The sequence below is a fragment of the Centruroides sculpturatus genome, unplaced genomic scaffold (genome assembly GCF_000671375.1).
Source record: "Centruroides sculpturatus isolate CEXI.00-Female unplaced genomic scaffold, Cexi_2.0 scaffold585, whole genome shotgun sequence".
Lineage (NCBI taxonomy): Eukaryota > Metazoa > Arthropoda > Arachnida > Scorpiones > Buthidae > Centruroides > Centruroides sculpturatus.
Genome location: NW_019384762.1, coordinates 438055 through 453882, shown reverse-complemented (window position 1 = coordinate 453882; position 15828 = coordinate 438055). Strand labels below are relative to the sequence as shown.

Genomic DNA, 15828 nt, shown 5'->3' with positions numbered 1-15828 from the left:
TTGAGAATTGGACCCTTCAAAAGGTATTGATCAGTCAGCCGAGCGGCTGACTCATCAATACCTTTTGAAGGGTGATGACCACAGTATGTCAATACAGTAGAGCGTCGATTTTCCGAAAGTCAATCATCCGAAACGTCAATCATCCGAAAGAATTCCAGTCGGCAAATTTAAATTTTCGCCAGTGCTGTGGCGCTTCAATCTTTGGCTATGTCTTGGGCTACTCAAATATTTTACGTTTTTGATACTAAATTAACATCTGAAGTATAACTTTTTATTGTTTATATATTTTTCAATATATTTATTTTGTTTGTACAAAATAAAAAAATAATTTTTAACGATACAATAGTCTTCGTTAGGCTTAATATCGACGAAAATTCAACGCGAAGCGACACGCAACGGAGAAAAATTTCAACATTGGATACGTTAAACTATTTTTTCGTACATAAATCGGTTATCCGAAATATCAGTTATACGAACAACCCCAGTCCCCAATTGATTCGGAAAATCGACGCTCTACTGTATTGCAACTGTACTGTAAGTGTTTAACACATACTCTGCAACTGCATTGCTTTTGAGAGGATTCGTAGACAACATTTCGGAAATGCAAGTTTGACATATACATCTTGTTGTTATATATATTTGTACTGTTATATACTCTTGTTATTGGTTTTTTTGTTATTTTTTATTTTACATAATATATTTATTAGATTGCACAATTTTACCATTTGACATGGCGGAGCTTAACCTATGTGGCCCTTGCTCCAAAAAAAATCTCAACGAACCAATTATCGAATTAGAAACGTTATTATACTTATTAATATTATCTGTACGATAGTAATAAATAATTAAAGTAGTAACTGAAATATTTATAAATTTTAGAATAATCAAATTTTTTTTTATAATGAACTTTTGCCGACTTTTATCGTTAGGTGGCGATTATCAAAAATGGCGGTAAAGTTGTAAAAGCGACAATGACAGAAGATAAAGACGGCGAAGTCGTCGTGAAGTTTATAGGCGATGAAGATGTTTTCGAAAATATCGTACATATTTCTCTCAAAAGGGAGAAAAATAAAAATGGTAAATGCGTCGTGTACAACGTATACTTTTGTTTTTGGTGGAATTAATTGAATTTTAATTGTGACGTAATGAATTGTGACAGCATGAATACACGTGAGCGACTCACGTGGCCCACGTGTATTCATGCTGAACATGTGGGTAGAAGTTACTTTTAGGTCTTGTTTATGTACATTTATATACAGAAAAAAAGATTTAAATGTAACTTTTACCCAACATGTGACTGCTTTTCTCCCTGAGTGTTGTGAAGATAATTTCTCAGTTCTTCCATGCAGCAATTGAACATTTGAAAGCACATATTGAAGACTACTTTAATTAATTGTTTCTAATTGTGATCATTGATAATGATGATATCCAAAAGAATGTGGGAATAAATTTAACATTTCTTTGAAAAATGGATGGAAGTTTATTAGATAACTTCTAACCAGTGATCATAAGTCATGGTCACACTTTGAGATTTCCTGCCATACAGACAATGGCAACCATGATGGCTGTTCTTGTTAACTAGTAAACCACCTTTGAAAACTGGTGTGACCACAATTAGAAACAAAATATTTGTTCTACTTGTGACGATTGCAAATGCGTATCCAATCAGCAAATGCCTTTGTGCCATGTCATATGGTGGCATTGAAAATAATGAAGTATCAACAAAAGATGTTCTCCAGGTGAAATATACATCTTTGAAGTTTTATCATCTTTATCTATTATTGGGGTTATCCTCCTTAAAATACTTTGGAAGGTATTCTTATCCATATGAATATATCCCCGATAACATTTTTCATCTGAAAGCCTTATTCATTCATCACATGGTGGAAGCATGATTGTTTAGCTCATTGATTTTCATTTTGCCAAGTTTTAACCCAAAAGGAATGTTTTCTCTTTGTGTATTATCTCCAGCTCAAACAGAATGATTCCCTTTTTTTTTATTCATTGCAGAAAAGGAACTGCTTGCTATTTTAATAAGAAAAGTGGCTAAAATTTCGTAAATACTCTGAAGTAGAACGTAAACTGTTGGTAACTCACGAAAGTAGTCAAAAATAAGCCGCTGTAATTTTATTGGTTTATAGGCTCGCGTGTTTCTGAGTTGCAACGCCAACAAACAATGTAACCATGATGAGACATGCGCAACTCACGCTTGTTGCGGTTGCCTGCATTGTTGGAAATCACTAGGTGTGTCACTGCTTTCAGTACAGATTTAGCTATGAATGAGATTAGCTATGAATATATCATAGAAAAAACATTGATTTTTATAAAAAATTAGATAAATAGAAATAAAATGAAAGAACAAATAATTTAGTTTTTACATAAATTTATTAAATAAAATAAATAATTGAAAATATTATGGTAGACCCCAATATTTATTATTCTGAGAGCCTAAAAATAAATCATTCCCACACGGGATCCAGTTCTATTAGCGAATGTTTACTCCATACAGAAAAACTATCATCTGAAAACAAAATTAAAGTTGATATAGTTATGAAAGCGAAATGCTAATTAAAAAATTTGTCTCGATTATTCAAGATTATCTGAGTCAGCAACAAGGCCACAATCAGATTCTTCAGACTAGGTGGATTGCTTTCAATCTCTTATACAAGTTTAGCCAGTCTACTGATGGTTCTTACTTTAGCATTTGAGTTTACAAAATAGGCATTTTTGAATCTGGGATCCAGGATTGTGATTAAAGCCAGTATAGCAGAATTTTCTATTTTCAAAAATGTCTTTTAAATTCATCAAGAAGAACTTTTTGTTCTTGAGCCAATGAACATTCAGGTGTGAACTGTTCTGTCTACTTTCTAATATTACTGGCTATTGGAATAATAATACTACTGATGACATATATGTAAGAAAAAAACCGTTAATTTTTATACGAAGTATTCTTTTTTAATTTTATATGATTTTATATTCCATTTGACTAAAAAAAGTATAAAAGCATAAATAACAAATATGAAATAATAATGATGTTTTGATCCTAAACCATCAATGTTGTTTTTCTAATGATGATTTTAAAACAGCAATGTTCCAATCCTATGTTGGTCTGCACTGTGTTACTGCATATTACTGCAGCCAGCTGTGATTTATGAAACATATTGCAATATCTGTTATAAAATGAAGGTTTTTATTACAATTTATAATCTGTTATGAAAACATTGAGCAAAGTAAAGTCCTTATACATTCATGTAACTGATGAAAGCAGATAGCTACAGTTACAAATGTGACTTGTAGTAAATTGACTATGTGCTTTGAGATGAAAATGCCTGTGGCATTCCTAGCTGTAATATTTGGAAAGTTAATTATCCTAGCTTGAGAATGATTCACGATACGGAAAAGAAGTCAATTACAAAGTCAGGGCATGACTGATTTAGTACAAAAGGTTACTTGGTGAAGAAAGCATAAAATTGTTTACGTTGAGCACAGGTGGTAAAAGATGTATTTTTTGTGTGTTCTTATACCTTTCTCATGTTTATATATAACTAGCTGCAAGTACCCGCTTCGCTTGGTTGAATGTTTTTGCTTTACAAAACTTACATAATTGAACCATTCTCCCAATTACTACACTTAGATGTTCATTATAATTTTTAGTTGTATCATAATGAAACACTTCGTGTTGAAGACTGTAAGTTCCTTGCCATCTTTCGCGCATAGTGTGTATAGTTTTTCTAATAATTGCGTGTTGACCTGCTCATCTAGGTGAATGTTACTCATTCTCTCTCTACTCTGCTTTCTTCTTTCATTCAACTGCGCACTTGTTTCTCTTCCTCTATGTAATTTTTCTCTGAATTGATGTGTTTCCCTATAATTTTCAAGTTGCTCTTCTGTCTGATTATTTCTGTTTTGTTGATAATTTTCTCATAGCAATGTTAGACGTACTTCTCTTTCTTCCGTGGTTTGTTTTCTCCGTGCCATCTTTTGCCTTTGCGATATGATTCGAGATTGCAAAAATTTTTTTCTTACATTTTGTCATTGTTTTTTATATTTTTACTTTTCACACTTCACTATTCACTTTTCACTTTCTACTTTTTTCTGTTATTTGTACACTTTTACTTACGAAAAATCAACTGAAGCATGTGCCTCACACTTTGTGAAAAGCCATCTCTACTACTCGCACATAATGGTCCTCGACTATTCCAAAATATTTTCGAACCTTCTGGCCCAGTTCATTCTAGAAAATTCTGAATATTGTAGGAGATTTTAACTAAAATATTTTTTTAATATAATAATTCAATAAGAACTGATAAAATAAAATTATTTGTACATAAAAAGTTATTCAGAATACGATTGGTAAAGAAAAATTCGAAAAAAAAATTCAGATAGTTATTTTTAATCATGAAATATTTAAAATTTCTGGAAACATCCAAAAACTTCTGAAATAATATAGAATATTATGGATCATTTTTGAAGGTTCTAAAATTTATTAAAGTAATCCAAAACTTTCTGGAATGTTCGTTTTATCGTTTAATTTGTTTTTTATTATTTGATTATTAAAAAAAATGTACTATAATGTATTATTAATTTAAAAAGAAATGAAAGGGGGTAGATTGCAGGGGTGAAGAATGAGAGTGAAAACAGAGAATATGTGTGAGAATTTTATGATATTCCAGAAAATTTTAGAACTTTCTAGAAAAAACTGGATCATTCTCATTGAAGTGTCGCACATTTTCGAAGTCAACCACTTTCAACTCCCATATCTCCCACATCCTTATAGCTATCGAGACGCAAGTACCATACGGGACATTCCAATTTTCAACGCAAGTGTTGAGTGTCTAAGTCAACAATTTGACGTCATCAACGACATTCCAACTCGAGTACGAAGTGCTTAGTTCCCATAATTCCATTCTCAGCAAGATGAATTCCATTCAATGTCTTACCAATTACCCACAATTTATGGGAAAGTAGCAGTCAACATATCTGTTGAGTGCTGTGTGTGTTGAGTCAGCGTTGACAACAGCGCTACCTCAACGTTGAAAAAAGGAATGAATTTTAACGAATGTTGAGATCAGTGCTGAGTCAGCGCTGAAAATTGGAATGCCCCGATAGTGCACGATGGGTGACTTGGGGCTACTACCACTACCACTAACACACACACAAATCATTCATGTGCAATGTGTAGTTTCGGCTGCAGAGTGAAATACAGGCACAAACACATCCATTTATATATATATATATAAATGTGTGAATTTGTCTGTCTTTGTAATTTAATTCATTATTGCCTGTTGTACATTATATATTGTATAAGTTTTTTTTGTTAAGTTAAATAAAAAAATTACCTTGTTTTATTAGTTGGAGTATCTACAACAAAGTTGAATGCTTGTAAACTTTCTACTGATCAGGAATTGATAACAGATGAAGAAGTAATACATAAAAGAGTCAGAAGTAAGTAATAAAGAAAATTTATTATCAAAATTACACAGTGAATTATGAAAATAACAACACTTTGATCTTTATTCATTTGATATAAATTACCTATTTTCTAATTTTATACAGTTCTTGAATTCTATACCATGTGTTGTATTTGTATACAAACAAGATATAAACCTATTTTTGCTTCTATGTCAGGTAAACTGGGTCTCTAAAAAGAATGCTATCATTAAATTATTGTAATTATTATCTGAGAATGTTTTAATGTACATCAAAACTTTGGAAAATCATTCAAGTTTCTCAATATGTGTGCCTCTTGTTCCACATTACACATCTGACTGATAGTTAAATTCTTCATACACCCGCTATGGCATATCACTCCTCCCATGGCAGCCATAATTCTATGGCTCCCATAGATTACTTATATTGCAGAATCGTAGATAACTCATATCACTTGGATTGTTACTCTATTGGTTGGTGTACTCACACTTTTTAGATAATAATTAATGTAATTTAAAATAGTAAAATTTATTTTGGAAGATTCTGTATGTGACAAATAGATATTTCGATAATCATTGAGATATAAATATTTGTATAATAAGTCAAATAACCTTCAGTTTGAAAGTATAACATTCAAAATTGAAAATGTTTTTGGTACAGGAAGAATTAACTTTTTATCTGATTCAAACTATTTTTCTTGGCATGTAAACGTTTTAGAATACTCTAACACTTGATCAATTAATTTCTGATCAAGGACTACTTTAAAATTGTAATTTCTACTGCTTGGGTATTGTGGTAGTATGATTTACAAATACTGAGCTACTATGTATTCATGTATGCATTGGGTCATTCATCCAGTTTTATAGTAGAGAATGCATACTTTACAAAGAATTTTTGGTCTGTTTGCAGAGCTACATTTAAACCATGTTAGCTACTTAGCATCTTATTAAAATCTCTTGCCATGATATATTTCTTCAGAGGTCAAAACAGTTGATAATAGCTGGATGCAAGGTTCAGATTTTATGGCATATGGCCCAGAACCTTCTAATGGTGTTACAGAAACAATTTAACACAAACCCTGGATCTTGACACTTTATAACTACCATCTGTTTGGCCTTCTAAAGAAACATGATCTCAAAAGATAGGTTTTCATTACGTGACAAAGCATCCAATGTGATCCTTTCATACATTGAGTGGTCAATAGACTTTAAGGCGAATATATATATAAGTATAGTTTATGTACTCGAACACTGTGCCACCGTAATACTAAAATAGCAGGAGTCGCAGTTTTGAAGTAGTCCGTGATTAGAGTTCATTTTTTGAAAACATAAAGCATTAATAAAGAAAAAATTAATTTATTCTGTATAAATATTCATGTAATTGAGTGATGTATAAATAATTTTTGATGAATTTGTGATATTAAAATGCGTAATGTCTCGAGATATTTATCTGAACGTTCTATCTTAGTTTTTGTTCTATAGTTTGAACTGCATTCATATTTTGTATGCGGTTTCTGAAAATTGTCGTTCAGAATGGTTGAAAATGTTTGTAATTCAAATGTATTTGATGAGATTTATGGGGGTTTTATTATCATCTGTTGGATTTTTGTTATGTTGTCTATTAATTAATGACAAAACAAAAAACTCTATTGTATTATTATCATACCATCAAACGATTGCTAGATATCTGTCAGGCTATATTAATGCTAATAACTATCAATTTGGCTAGAGGTTTATTGATTTGTTTATTACATGTATTGTCATACTAATGACAATTTACGGTAGCAGAATTTAGAAGTTCATAAAACATTAAACACACTCCAGAGATGTGGAAAATCCTTAAAATTAAGTAGTGGCCACATTACAAACAAAGATGTGGATCAAAAAAAGATTACATTGTGACAGAATGTCAAATGTTCTTGGCTGGTCATCTACATATATCAGATCATAGGCATTTTAAGACTTCATATCAGTGAATATCTTCCAAGGGAAAAAGGAAGAGACGTAAGACCAAGCAAAACAGCAGTGTATGTTCAAAACTATAACATATGTTTTTTAAATAAGTTAATTGATTTTATAGAATATAAAATATTAATTTCTTATTTTATATTTTTAGGAAATGAAGATAATGCATCAACAAATCCAAAGAATTCAATAAAATCTACAAGAGGTATGTATACATTGGGATACAAATAATGGGTTACAGAGAAGTTGAGTTAGATTTAATTACTCACGGATTTGTCAATAATTCACTAGCTTATGCTCCAAATGTCCTTTGGGAAACTAAAAATGCAAATGTCAAGTGAAGTATCCAAGTCAGCATTGAGAATGCTTCATATTTTCAGAGTTATTGCAAAGTTTTGGAAATAAGTATAGCAAAATAATTGTTTCTAACCTAATATATTATTATAAATTATAACAAAAGATCACAGAGTAATGCAAAATGTTTGTATTGTCTATGAAGAGAAGGGCTCCTTAGTATTTAACTATAAAACCGTAAAAATTAAGTGTAATATTGAAGGTCTCTTCATATTTATTGTTTAAATGGCATATACATTTAGAACCCTTTTCAGTACAGAAAGCTTTTACAGTACAGTTTTTATTTTCTGACGTATTGAAAGATAGTGAAATTTTCAATGTTTGTATTTGAATATGTATAAAATAATGTATTATTTTAACATGTTATTTTAATTATAAATAATTATAACATGTATAAATGATGTATAAAATAAGATGAATGAAGTAGAATATATTTTCCTGAAAAAATGCAAGTTATATATTTTTATTTTGCCTACCACTGTCTAAACAGATTAAGCCATTGAACACTAGTAATTGGTTTCGAGTTTATGCCCCATCAGTAGCGGCCAGCCCATTGGTGAGGTGCAAACTTTCAGGGTTTTTTTCATATGTCTAACACCTAAATAGGTCTCAGGTTTCCATAGAAGTTTTGCTGGAAGGCTCTTCTTGACAGATTGCCCATGTATTGTTGCATTGCCATATCCCATCACTCTTATTTCTAATTTAAAAAATATTAAAATTGAATTATTAATGTTAAAAGTCATTTTATAATTTTTATATCATCATCAATATTACAGTTTTGATAATTACAGTTTTGATGTATTGATAATGAATATTACAGTTTTAATGAATTGATAATGAATGCTACATTATTGAATTTTTTATCCATTCATTGAATATTTATATTTAATCTTTTTAGTTAAGAAAGTGGTTCATTCTCAACATATATCTGATTCTGATAATGGAGGTGATGACGGTGAAGAAGAAGTCAAAGATACATTTATAAAAGTAAGTGTTGGTTAAATTAAAATGATTGTGAACATTAAAAATACTATTTCAATTCCATTTATTTCTGTTAATTCTCTCTATGTTTTCCACTCTTCTGCAAAATGCATTTCAGGTTGTATTTGGTCCCTTTTCAGTTGCATTAATAGAGTATAGCATTTAGAGAGTGCCAATTAAGTTTCAAAAGTGTTTTAACTTGAAGATAGTTACTACTATTGTTTTATTGTTAAGTTATAAACAATTATTAATTATTAAACATTTAAAATTATAATTATTAAACATTACAAGAAAGGAAACAGTAGGGCAAAGTGTAGTAATCATACTTTATAAAAAATACAAATAAAATAAAATAAGTACAAGTAATGGAACAGTTCATTTAACAGCACAAAAAGTGCTCTTCACCTTTGCCAAACTGAATAATTCCTGTCATTTCTCATAGAAATGAATTATCTGATTGAACAGAAAGTTCTTGCACTTTTAGGAACTTTCTAGAATAACTTTTTTCTGGAACATTTTAGAATGGTAGTATATAAACAGGTTGGGGTAAGTGCTATAAGAAAATACCAAATCCAGTCCTCTCACTCTACTTACCATGACCAACCAACATTCGCTAACCATAGAGCAAGTTTGCCTGTTCCTTGCTTATGACTATTATTCCAAAAAAAAGCAGCCAATTCTATCACTGAAATCAATGCTGCGTTAGGCCCGGACACTGCATACAATTGGTACAAACACGTCAAAAGTGGAGATACCTAACCTAAGAAGATCATGCTCTCTGTCTTCTCGGATTCTAAAGGAATTATCATGTTCGAGTTGCTGCCGCAAAATATAACCATAAATGCAACTTTCTTCTGTAAACAACTCGATGTCTGCAGCAGAAACTGTTAGAGACCCACCTGGAACACCAGAACACCATCCTGCTGCATGACAATGCACAGCCACATACAGCTAGATAGACAGACTCACCAGAAGCTACTGGACCTGAACTGGGAGGTCTTGCCCCACCCGCTGTATAGCCCTGACATTGCATGTTCGGATTACTACCTGTTCGCCGCGCTCGACCGTCAACAAGGAGTTCAACAATAAAGCTGACTTAGAGGCAGCCTGACCAACTTCTTCGAGTCGCAGCCACCAGAGTTTTATCGAGATGGCATCCATTCCTTGCATAAGCATTGGCAGGAAGTGGTCAACAACAACGGTGATTACATTGATGATTGAAGTCACTTCTGTACATAAAATTTTCTTGGCTAAATGAAATGCGTCCAAAAGTGTGAGAACTTACTGTTCAATCAGATAATTCTACAGTAGAATGTAATTACTGGTATTGCTTATTTGATGGTAAATATATTTAAAAATTCACAAAATAATTGAGGGATCCATAAATATAGTATAAGTGTCTTCATGTTTCATTCTTTTTTACATCTCGGGAATGTAACAGACTTGCAGCAGAGTCACTCTTTTATTGTAGGCTATCGTCTGCCTTAATATGTAAAGCATTAAAAATTTCCTCTAGTGATGTACATTAATTATATAAATACAATTAATGAAATGGCCATTTTATTAATGTTTTTTCAGAAGATTGAAATATTTTTAGCTGTCTTTTTACGCTATTGATTTCAGTGTAATAGTAATTAGTTTAAGTGGGGCTTTAAGCTTCAAAACGTTTATCATTTTTTAATCATTATTTGCTTGCAGTTTAGCAGTTTAAATTGATGTTTCTTTAATAATATGCTGTATGAAAAGTGGTAATGCAAAAAGTCAGCAAGTAAACACTGAATGAATAATTAACAATAATTATAATCAATAAATTTTTAACTTATATAGCAGGGGTGGCCAACCTGCGGCTCGCGAGCCACATGCGGCTCTTTGAATGATTATTTGTGGCTCTCGATAAATGTACCCGAGTTCCCTTTTCATTTTTGTGTTATTATATTTTAAAAAATTATTATCGTTCCATATGTGTTTCAAAATGTCTTTTAAATTACTAACAACAAATATGAAAGACTAAGTGCAATGTTGTAACAAATTTCATTTCCATCCAAGTTAAGAATGATATGACTCATCGAAAACTGCGCGAACGAACATAAACAGTGGCGTAATCGTCCATTATCGACCGACTNAATTTGTTATATACCGTTCTATTTGATTTATGAAATTGGAGTACCATTCTTAATATTTAAAGGTGCAGTAATACAATTCTTCAAAAAACTGTTTTAATTTTCTGGAAAAAAGAACATATTCAATTGTATATGTATATAAACTACTACTACTACTACTACACACACACACATATAAGCTATTTTCTTAAATTAATGAAGTGAAATTATAAAGAAAATTGCTTCATTTATTAAATGACATAGTTAAAGAGAATCTTGAAAATAAATTAATTGTCAATTAGAATTTATGAGTAAAAACTGTGATAAAGAATATGAAGTGGCGAATATTCAAAAACAAGAGAAATTTACTTGAGAAACGCATTTAAGAAAAATTGAGTTCAATTATTTTAATTTTTTATTTGAGAACTTTGTAATGCACATTAAAACATTGAAAAACCATCCCAAGTTTCACATTTGCCATTACAGTTTCTCAGTGTATGCATCTCATATCACATGGCACACATCAACTAATACTCGTATTCTTTCTATGCTTGCTATGGTATATCCAATATCACTCCTCCATGGCAGCTGCAATTCTATGGCTTCAGATTACTTGTGTTGTGCAACGATAAATGATTCTAGCTTTGTGAACTGTAGAATTCAAAATGCCTTTTCTGTTGTGGAGTTGCCATTTTTATTTATGATGCTTCCTAGAGATAGTAAATGTTGAGACATTTGAATGCAGATTAGGTGAAACTATTGATAGGTGTATGTCACATACTTCTTAGATAATAATTAACATAATTACAGTAAGTCAAAGTAGTAGCATTTATTTTGTTAGACCATATAGTTATTTAACAGTAGAGATCAGTCTTAAGCTTTCAGATTACATAAATATTATTAATTTGTATTTACAATTTATTAAGTAAATTTTATTTATTTCACATAATTTATAAACTATTTTAAAAATTAATTTCGGATTCGACTTCTAGAAATATATATATTTTTTTTAAATTTCAGGATTTTGAATTTAACAATTACTTCATTCAAAGTGGAAATAATAAACATAAAACATCATCACATACACTAGCAGAATTGAAAATGACTCTAAGTGATGATAATTTAAGGAAAGATTCACTCAAGAGTTTAAAAGATTTACATGCAAAAGAAAAGTATTTGCTAAGACAAAAATATCGTCATTTATATAATAAGTGGTACATTCTATTAAAGTAAGTATTATGATTTATTAGTTAAAACTATAAACTTATCATCTGTTAAGTCAAATTCAAAACGATAAGAGACGTTACTGAATTTCCACAAAAACGTTTTTTATTACGAGTAAAACGTACATACAGTTACAAAAGTTCACAAACAACAATTACAATACTTAATGTGTAACAAAGTTCAAATACTTTTAATCCACAACAACAGGTTCGTCGAAAAGGACACCTTGCAATGAACTCCTTCAAATGTTAGTTACCGCACAGCGAGACGAAACAATCTTCTAGGCAAGCTTAGGCGAAGCTAGACGAATGTGAGTTCCCTTGATGTGTCTTAGGCGAACTAAACTTTCTTCCTTAACTCAATCCTTTTATATGGATTGAGGCAAATGGAATTCCACCAGTCAGCGTTTAGTAGCGCTATCGGACATCTGCTGGTTGTACGATGTCTTCCAGCCAATCCACGGTCGAGTTTCCAAAGTCGCCTGATCGGCGTTCCCATGATGACAACCGTCGTTTGTTTGAAAATACGGAAAAGTGCGGGAAATCGTATGTCAGACGATTTTATCCTGACATGTTATATTTTCACTCGGTCTTATTTTTCAAATAAAATCTAGTATGTGTACTTTATATTTCATTCCACAACATGAAAATTAATGTTTATTTACATCATGTAATAACAATTTACAAAATTGATATCATGGTAAATCGATGAATGATTTTACTTTGAATATTGCTTATATCACAACTTGTTTCATTGGGCATGCATCCAATGAAAAATAAAGTTTAAAAAATCATTTCTGATATGTGATTATTCAATCTTGCTGACATTTAAGACACAAATAAATAATTTTTGTGCTGATAAGCTATAACTCTTTGTTTTTTCATCATTATGAAGTGAGATTGAATAATAATATAATTGTATATGTTTAAAACAAATTTGCTAGCATAAAGAAGTGACTTTTGTTACATTGCATTTCATCTGACTAACTTAAAGAAGGCATTACTTAGTGTTAAAAATAATATCATCTGTGATTAGCCAGACATAATGTAAGAAGAGCCTGTTTGAACACAACCTTAAACACATTTATTGACATCTTGATAACAAAATTGAAACCAAAAATATGTTCATTACTATTTGGATTTATTTACTTCAATTTTTTTAAACTTAATTGCATAGAAATTAATTTTATATTAATTAAAATAACATTCTTATACAATTTAAAATATTATTAAATAACTTTCAGGTTAGTAAACTAATAAAATAAACAGTAATCGGATAAATGAAACTGAATTACATCATCTTGTGGATGGCCTGACTATTAAAATCCATTAGTCTTTAACATATAAGGAATCTCAAATTTTGTTAAATGAGATTTGCTGTTAACTTTTGATTACATTAATATATTTGAAGCAATTTCTTTCAGTTTTTATATCTAGAATAGGATTTGAACCTGTAATCCTGGCATAATTTATATTGATGCTATAAAATCTGATGTAAAATTTTAAAAATAAAATAAAAATTATAAATAAATAATTAAGAATGGAAATTAAAAGAGCATCTAGCAATAATAACAAATAAAAACTTTAATAAAGGATTAGAAATAGATAAAATCTGGTAGGATTATTTAATTCAAGAGGAATCTTAGTTTATTTTACATGTGATTTATGACTTATCTTTACCTATAACATCATTTCAACATTTTTCTGCATCTGTATCTTTATTTAAACTAATAAGACCTAATAAACTAATAATAATCTGTAATTTGCCAGAACATCAAAAATACCTTTATAAATCCAGTAAGATATTTAATATAACATCAAAAACTGTACATACTGACAAACGTTTTCAATTCGAACAGGATATTTATTGTGTCAAATAATGTTTTACATTTGGCGTGATTAGAGGAAGAAGATTAATTTCTTATTAATAAATCAATTATGACTGGTATTATTAATCTAAATAAAGGTATGGATGTAGATATATGCTAGGATGATGATGTAGATAAAGAGATGTCGTAAGTCATATGTTTAATAAAATAAAACAAATGTTAAAATGTATTTGGAATGTTAAACTGTTTTCAACTTTAAAGCTTTTAAAGTTGTACAAGTTAATTTAAAATACATCTAATTCGGAATACGTCCTGTTTGGACAAAACACATTTTGCTTGGTATACTACTAAATTCAGTTATACGTGCCATCTATGAACAAGTAGCACTATCAGTGTACTAGACCAGACTAGACGTTCGCTGTGCCACGGTTTATAACTTTGTTAAATTTCTTCTGATTTTAATTTGTAACATTTTATTATTTTTATTAATCATGAATTGCAAAAAGGCAAATGAAAAGCAACAGAAAACTAAAAAAAAAAGACTAGAATCACAATGGAACTGAAAAAAGAGATTGTTGGGAAATATGAAGGTGGCATGCATGCTCAAGATTTAACTGTTGCATACTGTATTCTGTGAATGACAATATCAGCAATTGTGAAAAATAAAGACATTATTAAATCTTCTAACATTTCGAAAGGGGTTAAATCAATTTTTAAACATTAGATTATGTTGAGAAATTGCTTTTGCTATGGATAACTGAAAAACAGTGTGCTGGCGACAGCGTATCAGAAGCAATTATTTGCGAGAAAGCTAAAAAGATACGTGCTGATCTCATGAAAAATCAAGCAGGAACTAGCCAGGAAAGTGAGGTGTTTAAAGCCAGCCTTTTTATTTTTTTTTACGTGAGAACGGATTAATCATTTTTACTTTACTTCTTATGGGAAAGGTTGGTTTGGTATACGTTTTATTTGGTATAAGTCCAAACATCAGGAACGGATTAAGGTCGTATACCCAGGTTCCACTGTATATATTAAAGAAGGAATTCTAATTTGGTCAGTGTTATAAAATACTCTTCTCTATGTACAGTACAGTGACCCCAGATTATAGTATTAGTGGTATAGACAATAAGAGATCAGAGACAATTGTTTGGTAATCTCCAAAAAATTTTTTAAACAGTAATAAGAAAGCCGCTCTTTAAAAGAAATAATTTTATTAGTTTTTATTAATAAAGTTACTACTGTTTTTATTTGCTGCTATTGCTAGATACTGTGGTAGAAGCACGCGTAACTCGAGAGAAAGTGAAGTATGAGTGGAAAAATGAAAGATGGAAGTAGATTTCTTTAAAATAGAGGTTTTGAAACGAATGTTTTGATAATGTAAACCTTTTTTAAAAAATGAAATTTTGTGAAGAAGGAACCAAGACTGAAGAAGAAATTAGAATTCAAAATGCATTTCTAGAATAAAGCTTATACAGGGTGTTTTCCTTGAATGTCCCTAGTTTAAAGAATTAATTTTAGAAGAAAAAAACATGAAAAAGTTGTAGAGTACAGTAGAGAAAGTTAATGGAAAGTGCATCTGAAAAGATTAGTTGCTACATAAATTAGTACATTTCCACATATGCTACTGATGTTAAATCCAGTATATATTGGATTTTAGCCCACATCCAAGCTAGCATGTTAGGATTAATGCTGTTAATGGCATCTGCAATTCTTGTATGTGGGATTCTCATGTCTGGCACTTTTATAGTGTACATACGATCCTTGACAGACCCACAAAGGAAGAAGTTTAGAGAGACTATGTCGGATGATTGGGTAGACCAGAGATGAGACCCCAGTGATCTAGGCTGTGAGATAGTTGCGACTTAAATCACCACTGTGAGGGAGCAGCAGCATTTTCAAGAGTGTGCACATGAAGCTTGGAGTGTTTACCAATATTCTCCAACTTATT

At 30.6% G+C, this 15828-nt stretch overlaps 1 protein-coding gene across 2 annotated transcripts in view; it reads left to right on the top strand.

The window, feature by feature from the left end:
- The first annotated feature begins 946 nt into the window (after positions 1-946).
- The window catches only part of LOC111628828 (origin recognition complex subunit 2-like), a 22424-nt gene continuing 7542 nt past the window's right edge, over positions 947-15828 (top strand). For both annotated transcript variants that reach the window (XM_023372674.1, XM_023372673.1), the window contains exons 1-5: positions 947-1077; positions 5353-5445; positions 7546-7599; positions 8647-8735; positions 11849-12057. In XM_023372674.1, coding sequence (XP_023228442.1) covers positions 972-1077; positions 5353-5445; positions 7546-7599; positions 8647-8735; positions 11849-12057 — 551 coding nt within the window. In that variant the 5' untranslated portion in view covers positions 947-971. The remainder of the gene's footprint in view (positions 1078-5352; positions 5446-7545; positions 7600-8646; positions 8736-11848; positions 12058-15828) is intronic.